Source organism: Priapulus caudatus, unplaced genomic scaffold, assembly GCF_000485595.1.
Source record: "Priapulus caudatus unplaced genomic scaffold, Priapulus_caudatus-5.0.1 Scaffold390, whole genome shotgun sequence".
NCBI classification, from domain to species: Eukaryota; Metazoa; Priapulida; class Priapulimorpha; order Priapulimorphida; family Priapulidae; genus Priapulus; species Priapulus caudatus.
In genome coordinates, this window is record NW_014577451.1 from 87,518 (window position 1) to 98,708 (window position 11,191).

General features: G+C 43.6%; 1 protein-coding gene across 1 annotated transcript in view; it reads left to right on the forward strand.

The window, feature by feature from the left end:
- Positions 1-11,191, forward strand: part of LOC106809839 (spectrin beta chain-like) — a gene marked incomplete at its 3' end in the record, with an annotated part of 127,714 nt that overhangs the window by 85,467 nt on the left and 31,056 nt on the right. The window contains 14 exon segments of the mRNA XM_014813065.1: positions 382-541; positions 1,597-1,814; positions 2,818-2,941; positions 3,432-3,578; positions 3,946-4,074; positions 4,684-4,818; positions 5,209-5,339; positions 6,105-6,291; positions 7,082-7,282; positions 7,859-7,975; positions 8,544-8,657; positions 8,970-9,152; positions 10,011-10,156; positions 10,864-10,978. Of these exon segments, the coding sequence (XP_014668551.1) occupies positions 382-541; positions 1,597-1,814; positions 2,818-2,941; positions 3,432-3,578; positions 3,946-4,074; positions 4,684-4,818; positions 5,209-5,339; positions 6,105-6,291; positions 7,082-7,282; positions 7,859-7,975; positions 8,544-8,657; positions 8,970-9,152; positions 10,011-10,156; positions 10,864-10,978 (2,107 nt within the window).

Sequence of the window (11,191 nt, forward strand, 5' to 3'; positions counted from 1 at the left end):
TGTGTGTGTGTGTGTGTGCGTGTGCGTGCGTGGGGTGTGTGTGTGTGCGCGCGTGCGTGCATGTGAACTTTGACTTGTAGTTGTTTTGAAACATGTAATCCATTTTTCGAAAACCACGCTTGCACGTTAACACACGATCGCCACTCTTATTGACGTAATGAGATCTAATGCGCGAATAACTAAGTCGAGGCTTAGCTACATAGGTACAACTACTTAGCTACAGGCTACATAGACTTAACTACGAGACTTAACCTAGCTACGTTTGCCACTCTTACCGACGAGCGAAGTCGACAGTCCACATAGCAAACAGCATTGCAATACTACTGACCTGCTTCGTATTGCGTACCGCGTGACTACATAGGTCGTGTCGTTGTGCTGCAGGTTTGACAAGGTCGATGCGCTCGGTGCGAAGCTACTGAAGAAGGCACCGCAGTCTGCTGAGGTGAAGGGCGTACTGCAGCGTGTGCAGAACGCACAGAGCGACGTCACCGACGGCTGGAAGGACAAGCAGCAGAAGCTACTGAATAACCTAGACCTGCAGGTGCGTCTGCTGCAGCTCGTGAAGCAACAATGTGAAATGTAACCCCAACATGGACGCCTGCGAGCACACATGTAACCCCAACATGGATGCCAGCGAGCACACATGTAACCCCAACATGGATGCCAGCTGGCACACATGTAACCCCAACATGGACGCCAGCAGGAGTGCATGTAACAATGTGAAATGTACCTGATCATCGTGTGGCAACGATATAACGTATAATGTGAAATGTACCTGACCCTTACACTACTGTTATGGCTTACAATTATACACACACATGAATGTAGTATGTTTACCACCATGGTTGTCCATCGCAAGTACATAACTAGTATTATATCTATTATATCCAGCTACTCTAGTAAATCTAGGATCCCTAACAACACGTAGCACTAGTGGTGGCCCACGTGTACGGCGGCGTGTCATTGTGCTATCATTGCTTCAGCTGTTTAACAGGGAGGCAGACCAGGTGGACTCAGTGAGATGGGGGGGGGGCACGAGCGATATATAACCAGTAGATTTGGCCAGTACAGCTTAGAGGGTCTATGTCCCCCATGGTACTGCCGGAACGTACCCTGGGTACGGTCTGGTATACCGGAACGTACCCTGGTACCAGAGCATCTAAATCAACGTGATTTATATGCTCTGCTGGTACTATCTAATAAGCCGGACCATACCTCGCCTACTCCACTAACGAGTCTAGGGAGTCGCCTATGCCTACTCCCTAACCTTAACCCTAACGCTAACCCTAACCATATCAGATAGTTACCAGGGTAGGTTCCGGCAGTACCCTGGGGGACATAGACCCTATGAGCGCCAGTACATATAACCAGTAGGACATACTGCGTAGTGTAACAACACTTAGCATTGACCCACACATACAGTGTGTTCTGTTGTCGTTGCTTCAGCTGTTTAACAGGGAGGCGGACCAGGTGGACTCGGTGACGGGTGGGGACACGAACACGATTTAACCAGTAGATTTAGGATATAACCAGTAGTGTTCTCTAAAGTTCTGCGTTGTGTACTGTAGTAAGTGTGTACTATCTTCCCTGCTTCAGCTGTTTAACAGGGAGGCGGACCAGGTGGACTCGGTGACGGGCGGACACGAGCGCTACCTGGACGTGCAGGACCTCGGCGGATCGATCGACGACGTCGAGAAGCTGATTAAGCGACACGAGGACTTTGACAACAAGCTGTACGTTCAGGACGAGCGCGTGAAGCAGTTCAGCGAGATGGCCGACAAGCTGCTGCATGCGCAGCATCCCGAGAACAAGTAGTGAGTGTTAATTACACGTTACTAATTAGTCAGTATTAATTACACGTTATTAATTAGTGAGTATATATACATTGTACGTATACGTTATACATGTCACTAGTAGTGAGTATACACACCCCCAGCATCCTGAGCACAAGTAGTGAGTATTACTTACACGTTATTAATTAGTGAGTATTAATTACCCATTATTAATTAGTGAGTATTAATTAACCATTATTAATTAGTGAGTATACGCACGCCCAGCATTCCGAGCACAAGTAGAGAGTATATATGTTATTAGTATTAGTATTAGTATTAGTTATTAGTATTTTATTGTTCAGTCGGTTGTGATATTGATGTGCTGCGCCTTTGATCACGACATTTTATGTAAAAAGCCGCAATATAAATAAATATAATAATAATAATAATAATAATAATAATAGTATACGTCTTAATAACAGTGAGTGTACACGGCAGTAGTAGTGAGTATACATTTCAGTAGTAGCAAGCATCCCGAGCACAAGTAGTGAGTATACACGGCAGTAGTACACGTGTCACTAGTAGTGAGTGTATGTGTCACAAATGTACGTATCAATATAGCGAGTATATATTTCATTATATATACGCGCAACTCGAAGTGAATATATATGTAACTAGTAGTGAGTATATATGCCACTAGTAGTGAGTATGATTGTGTAACTAGTAGTGAGTATACATGTCAATAGTAATGGTGCTGAGCATTATTGCAACGTCATACACTGCATATAGCAATACATATATACCTCCATGAAATGCCATTGAAGCAAGTCAAATTTGACTTCCAAGATACTCGAACCTTTTATTGTATGAATAACAGTTTAAAATGTGGTTGATATTAGGTTAGTGTGAGTAAAAAAAGATAGTGTTAAGCTATGTGCTTATGTGCGTATGGAAAATCATGCTGGGTAATTACCATGCTTTTTGGCCATACACGAAGTGGCTTCATGAGTATATTTACTACCCTTGTGCGTGTATCCTGTCTCAGCATCCATGAAAAACGTGTTGCCGTGAAGCATAGGCGACAGGACGTGAAGAGGAAAAGTAAGGGTAGAAGAGAAGTTCTGCACAACGCTCTCGCCTTCCAGGAGTTCAAAAGAGATGCTGAAGAGGTACGAAATTCACGTACTCTTCTACATTATGTATTCCTACAGTTTGTGATGCCTTTGAATGTTTCCGGAAATGCTTGTCTGGGTTAGAAGTAAGAAAAACATCTGTTGGGACCGTTTATCTATGTGATAGTTAATTTAAACAAACACCATGAATACCTAGTATAATATTCTATTTTTTATTTATTAATCGATACAAAAATGCGTCTAAAATTGGCTATCAAATTGCCCTCTGGCCAATAGTCACCTTTTATGTGAAGAGGTTAGTTTTTGTAAGTGTTGAATCGATACTCAGCTTAAGTAATAAGAACCTACTTAAAGCGAGTGCTGTTGTGGAGAGAAGCGAGGACTAAATGTGCTCCGACATGTGAGATGTAGTTTCACATCAGAAATAATAACTAAAAGTTTCCAATATAACCGAAAATAATAGTGAAAGCTCGAGTGTTGCGGCAATTTTTTATCGAAGCGGTCTTATCGATGTTTGTCCATGCAGCTGGCGACGTGGATGTACGAGAAGAGGCAGATGGCGGCGGATGAGTCGTACAGGGATCCTACCCACCTGCAGAGGAAACTACAGAAGCATCAGGCTTTCCTCGCAGAACTGAAGGCCAACGAAGACCGTCTGGACACTATTAACCAGGTAGCGTATAATAGATCACGGCTTCTCACTTGTCATTAGCATCTCCTTAAACATACGTCTAGCTGTTTGGTGAGATGTACGCAACGTGGGTGTCTGTTTTCCATTCATATCTCACGGCTGGAGAAAATATGAGAAAGGAATTTGTATTTCTTGCATGAAATATGTATTCCTTGTATTCATTGTATGACGTATGAATTCCTTGTGTAAAATTCTATTTCTTGTATTTCCTTTGTATTGAAACACGAGGAAAGAATATGAGAAAGGAATTTGTAATGTTGTTACAATTGCACAATGCGTTAGTTCTTATATTATTTGTTCAATCTAGTACTCTACTTGGTTCCTCATGGTTCCTCTGCTTTGCTAACAGAATGGTCAAGCTCTCATCAAAGCAGAGCACTATGCACAGGCAGAGGTGCAGGAGATACTGGACGACCTCAACCACCAATGGACGGACCTGTGTAGCCTTGCTGCTGACAAACAGCAAAAGCTACAGCAGGTACGTAATGAGAATCTGAAACTTTAGTGTCAAGTCATATAGTGTTCTCCTCTCTCTCTCTCTCTCTCTCTCTCTCTCTCTCTCTCTCTCTCTCTCTCTCTGCTCTCAGAGGTGGGATGTTGGAGGTTGTTGGGTGGGATGCTCTCTCTCTCTTCTGCTCTCTCTTCTCTCTCTCTTCCTCTTCTCCCTCTGCTCTCTCTCTCTCCCCTCTCTCTCTCCTCTCTCTCTCTCTCTCCTCTCTCTCTTCTTTTCTCTCTCTCTCTCCACACACACAACACACACACACACACAACAACACACAACACACACACACACACACACACACGCACTCTCTTCCTCTTTCTCTCTCCAACTTAGTCCCCCTAGACTGCTCTTTTCGCTTTTCCTCACTGTCGCTCCCTCCACCCTCTCTCTCTCCCTCTCTCCCACCTACTCTTACTCTCACTGTCACTGTCACTCTTTCTCTCCCTCACTCTCATTGTCGCTTGAATCAATTATTGATGTGAATAGATGTGATGAACACAGAGGATAGCAAAGTTAGCGATGAGCGCATGTATTCAGACATGCATAACTCGTTAGTGATGCTAATGGTTGGGTAATGTCTTACAGGCAGCTGCGCAGAAGGATCTGTATGGTACTCTGGAAGAGGGACGCAAAACTCTGGATGAGATGGAGCGAGCTCTGGCCACGGATGACGTCGGAAAGGACTTGAGGTCGGCACGAGACATGCTGGCAAAGCACCAGGTATATGACTATTCTGTTTGTAGCGCTGTTTTCACTTTCTCATTCTCTGGTTTTATTTTACTCCCTTGTATCCAAATGTTTATATGTGTAACCCGATAAAAACGCTGTGTATATATTCTGTGAGGAAATTTGCTTGGATTTTTTTAATCTCGTTACGGTAATATCTTTATATCAAACGTTCTAATAGAAAAAGTTAAAAGGGCTAATGTTAAGACTAATTTTGTTTCTGGCTATGAATCTGGCTATGGCTATGAATTACGATTTCTTATTGTCCTTGAATATACTGTGAATGTGGATAATTCACCATATGAACAAAAACACGTTCTAAATTATTAGCCTTTATTTTAGAAACCGTTACTCTCGTTCAGTGCCAAGGTTATTCCTTTACAGATGCTCGAACAAGACATAGAAAGAGAAAATGAAAAGGTGAAGGGGCTGAACGCCACAGGGCAGGAGTTAGCGCAAGCCGGTCACTTTAACACAGCGAAGATCCTGGAGGATACTGAGGTCTTCAGCAAGAAGTACGAACATAACCGACCTCATTTGTGATACGGCTATGCGTCACACGCGATCTCCTATTAATTTATCTCGAGAGAGAGAGAGATACGTCTTTCGCCCAATGTATTGATGAACGCATACATTGCGTGTCGATCCGATTCATTTGAGGTTTACCGAATGTACGTAGTGGCAAGTGTTTGCATTCTGCCCAGTGGCGGCCCCCTGAAGTAGACCCGCGTACATTTGTAGCTGGGATTACACTATCAACTTTCTGTTGAAAAGTGGACGACTTTATCAACTTCCCTTCATTCAGAAGGAGATTATTTGCACGCGCATTTTTGCTGTCGGCACCACACGGGCTACACCTGGTGCTAATTAATACCTGCAAAAACGAGTATCCACCTCGCCCCGCGCCCACACTGCGGGCAAAATTAACGGGAGTCCGGAGTAAAATACTCCCTGATTTACTGTCGGACTCCCTGATTTGACATATGCAGGAGTCCGTGTGACTCCCTGAAAATTCTGCCATACTAACTAGTTCGTTCCAGAGCACGGCCTCGCGGAATTACCTTATTCTCTTTTTTAATGTCCAAAGAAAATTTGGCAGACGTGCAACCGCATGAATAAGCACATGCGTTATTGTTAGAATCTTTCATTTTGAACCTCAGACTGCGGACTCCCTCATTTTGCTGCGGACTCCTTCTTTTTGAGGGTAGAGAGTCAGTTGTCAGTTGGACTCCCGTGTTCAAAAGTTAATTTCTACCCCTGTGTGTGTGTGTTTCGAACAGGTTTGATAAGCTGCAGGGGCCGAGTACGAGTCGCCGCGAGACGCTGGAGACGAGCCTGCAGTACCACCAGTTCGTCTTCGACGTCGACAACGAGCTGCAGTGGATCCACGACCACATGCCGTCAGCAACCTCGTCCGACTACGGCAAGAGTTTGTTCGACGCGCAGAACCTGTACACGAAGCACCAGGTAGAGCCACCGTGCGCGCTGCCAGGGCTAGCGATGTCGCTCCGTGACTAGTTGCGTCGCGGGTGATGTCTCTACGCGAGATTACAATTTAGTCGTTGGTTTGTTAGAGTATCTTTTTCGGTTGTCGTTAGATTGTGTTCTTACGCAGATTTAATATTAAATTTTAGAGAGAGAAAAATTCGCAGTGGTCACAAAGCTATTGGTAATCCGGTAGATAAATAGGCGACGTCAAAAAGAAAACGTTATGATTTAACATTTATCTGCTGAGCCCAACGTAACGTGACACATGCATGTATGTACACCACACGTGTAACTGTGAGGAGAACAGTAGATAATCCTGTACAGGACACTAACATGGACAGTGCAGGCATGAGAATTTTCCGCGGATTTCCGGGTTTTGATGTTCATTTTAGTCATTCTTGAGATTGATGCAAAAAACGAATAAAAAGTTTAGGGGGTAAGGTGTACTTTTTTGTCAAAATGGATGCCATTTTTAATTTAAACTTCATAAAAAGTCAGGAAAAGTACGTCAAATTTCACACATAAGTAACGGAACTCTGGATAAATATCGCGGTGTATCTATGTAATGTAAATGAAGGCATGCATTAAGTTTACCGCCACATAAAACATTGAAATTTTCATAGAAAATTACAAGACTTTGAACAGTGAGAAGGACCTTCATGTTGCAGTCCGGTCGCTCACGCCAAGCCAAAGTTTGTTGAAATTTTGTTCGTGATATTTGTCGAAATTTAGTTGCTGAATTTTAATCAAAAACTTTCTCGTCGCGCAGAAATTCAAGCAGGAGTTGCACAGCCACCAGCCGTTCGTGGAGCGCCGCCTGGTGGAGGGCGAGGAGCTGGTCGCCGGGCGTCACCCGAACGCGCGAGACATCCGCGACAAGTGCTACGAGCTGCGCAGCGCGTGGGACGGCCTGCTCGACGGATCCGCGGCGAGGGAGAAGAAGCTGGAGCTGTCTCTGGGAGCTCAGAAGGTGAAGCCGCCATCCCAAACCCCCAAAAAAATAAAAATCCCTTCAAAATCCAAAAAACCTGGTCGATTTGATATTGTGTTCCTGACATTAATTGCTTGCTATGGGCTATGTATGCGTCACGAGTGTATGTTCTCATCGAACAATATAGTAAAATAAGATTTAAGAAGTATAATGAAGCAATTTAACCATAAAAAGTGAACAGAATTACATATATTTTGTGAAAAAGTGGGAATCTTTTTTTTATTTTTACTATATACGGTGACGTAATCACCTTAATCACATTACTTATACAGAAAGTACTGTCGTTTTTGTATATATTTTTTTCTTCATGTTGTATAGCTCTGTGTTGTACTGTAAATTTTATTATTTTAACTGCTCACCACTATATGACTATTGCATCTATTACATTTTTTCTTTATGAAAAAGACTGTCGTCAGTACATGTATTTATATTTAAATAACATGCAATAAAGATTTAATAATAATAATTATTAATAATAGCTAGCATCGATCGTCCGTTTCAAGTGTTTTGCTTCTTGACTGTGCACTTTTTTCAAGTTTCTTGTGTTTTGCGCAGTTCTACTCGGATGCTGCGGAGATTGAGCAGTGGATTAACGAGAAGCAGCGTGTCTGCAGCAGCGAGGACTGTGGCAAGAACGAGGTGGCTGCCAACAGACTCCTCACCAAGCACAAGGTAGCCTAGTGTCACCGTTGTCACTGTCACACCAACTCCTGTATGTTTGTCATTGTCACCAACTCGATCTGCCAATGCTTGATATATGTATGCCATTGTCACCAACTCGTGTCTGTGAGTTCCTGCATGTTTGCCATTGTCACCAACTCCTGCCAATGCTTGATATATGCATGCCATTGTCACCAACTCGTGTCTGTGAGTTCCTGCATGTTTGTCATTGTCACCAACTCATGCCAGTGCTTGACGTATGCATGCCAATGTCACTAATACTTGCCTGTGCCAGTCTGTGTGCATGTCATTTTCAATGACTGCTGCCTGTGCCTTCCTTCATGTTTGTCACTGTCACTAACTCCTGCCTGTGCCGGTCCGCATGCGTGCCATTCTCAATGACTCCTACCTGTGCTTGATGTGTGAATGCGGTTGTCACCAACTCGTCAGTGACTCCTACCTGTGCGTTCCTGCGTGCATGCCACTGTCACCAACTACTGCCTACGTTTGCCATCTGTGCAATGTCACATATGGAATCTATGGGTATGGTCGTGGTATATAAGTGTGTTCTGTGTTTCAGGCATTGGAGGTGGAGATAGACAGCTATATGACGCGTCTATCTGATCTTAAGCAACTTTCCCAGAAGCTCCTAGACTCAGGCCATCCAGATTCCAAGTCCATCGGCAAGAAAACGGTAAGCACCGATATCGCGTTATCATACTCCTGGTAACGATGTCATTGACTCGATACTGCTACTTAATACCATGTCTATGTTAAATTACATACACATCACATTAATTTTATAATAATAATTATTATAATTATTAAAAAATAATAATATGAATTCTGGTATATATTTTTTTTATTAATTATATTAAATTATATTTTATTAAATAATATGTAAAATAAATTAAAAATAAAATAATAATATTAATTAATGCCGGTAAATCCAGGAAAATCCTCTACAGCAAATCCTCGACGTGATTCTCTCGCATTGACTTTACAGCAACAGATGGAGGCGCATTTGAACAACCTGAAGAAGATGGCGACGGCTCGCAAGCGCCGCCTGGAGGACGCTAGAGACCTGTTTGAGTACGTGCGCGAGAGCGAGGACTTTGAGCAGTGGATCGCGGAGAAACTGCAGCAGGCACAGAGCGAGGACTACGGACAGGACTTTGAACACGTGCAGGTAGGCGAAAACTGTAAAACTGTAAACGTGAACACGTAGAGAAAGTTTGACGAGCGTGGTGGCGGGGCCTTGTCCTAACAAGAACGTGGGTTATCCGCGTAGCTGCAGCAGGCTTTAGAGTGAAGACTATGTCCAGGACTTTGAACACGTACAGGTGGGCAGGCTCGACATAGAGAAAGTTAGTTGGGCCCTATTTGTCTGCCTGTGCAGACTGGCCACAGCAGGCTTAGAGCAAGGATTAGGTCCAGGACTTTAAACATGTACAGTGAGGCAGGCTCGACATAGAGAAAGTTCGTTGGGCCCTGTTCTAACAAGGACGTATGTTGTCTGTCTGGCTGCAGCAGGGTTTAGAGTGAGGGCTATGTCCAGAACTTTGAAGACGTGCAGGTGGGCAGGCTCGACATAGGGAAAGTTTGTCGAGCGTAGTAGCGGGGCCCTGTCCTAATGAAGACATGTGTTGTCCGCCTGGCTGCAGTAGGCTTTAGAGCGAGGACTGTGTCTACGGTCTAGAGATTGAGGGTTGGGAGTTACGTGTGGAGTATCCATTATGGTCGGGTTTGACCTACAGGCAAAGGCCTGCATTGCCGTCTGGCGTGGTTTGATGGTCGATTCGAGGACACACGAGTGTCTTTTTTTTAAGGATATATTATTACGTTTTTACACTGTAGAATGTGTGTGTAGTTATTGTGAATGTCCATAGCACTGCTTTGCAGCTCAAGTCTAAGCAGTCACGTGTCTTCTAGATAGATACATAGCATGTATTCATACGATTACGTATGCATTGCGGGCTGCTTTGCTGTGGACTAGTGTGCCTGCACGATTGGCTGATTTTGTGTTTTCCTCGTTGCTTTACGTCAGGAGTTGCACAACAAGTATGATGAGTTCAAGCTACAGGTGGAAGCAGGGGGTGAGCGGTATGCACAGTGTCAGAAGCTGGCTGAGCGACTTATCGACCACCAGAACCCCCACGCAGACGACATCAAGAACCGACAGCAGCAGCTCAAGTACGTGGCGCCATCTACGCCAATGATGTTGTTACCTTACTTACATCTTCCTACCTTACCTACCTTACACACACCACACAACCTTTCTTAACCTACCTACCCACCTACCACCACCACACCATGCCTAACAATTGTACAGTTATTAATGCTAAACTGTGTTGCCAACCAATTTTATTCCAATGTCCAACAAGAGTGTCAACTTAACTGTGTGTGCTAAGTGTCAGTTTTACTGCAAAGTTTGCCCCGTGACCACAATTTGGGTTGCAGGTTCGGACATTACGAACATTAAACATTCTCGTAGTTATGTGTGTATGTAGCCATATTTTATACTCTGGTTGGGCATCGTACTGTACTACTGTATTATAATAGTGTGTTATTGCATATTTCACTCAGGATAAGCTGGAACTAATTGTATTCTCATAGCACCGAGTCGCTGGTAATCGTTATCCCAGCCTGTAGGTCTGTATTATATGCGTGCATGTATGTTCTCTCTGTACCTAATGTATCTCACTGTGTGTCGTAGAAGGCGACTAAAAGGAGTTGGCGTCAGGAAGGGCATCCGGCTGTAAAACTTTTGCTCCAAAAGCCATTCCATAAAGGAATAAAACTGTCTAACCCCGAAAGGGAAAACGGACATTAAACTGATGATGATGATGATGATGATGATGATGATGATGATGATAATGATGATGATGCATGTTCTGCAGGGAAGCTTGGCAGAGCCTGCTTAAGTCGTCAGAGGAACGAGACAATAAGCTTCAGGCAGCAGGAGAGATACATCGCTTCAACCGTGACGTTGGCGATTCGCTGTCCAGGATACAAGTAAGTGTGTTCATTAAAACTGGTCTTTTCTAATTAAAAATTTCTGATTAATAATTACTAAGTAAATTTCTAGTTACTGGTAATTTGGCGAATGACAATAATGCGACTTTGGTTCAACATGTAACAATTTTACTGTAAAATATTTTTCTTACCAAGTACTGTCAGTAAGTGCCTGAATCACTAAGAGTTGATGGCTGGTTAAGTAGTATATAA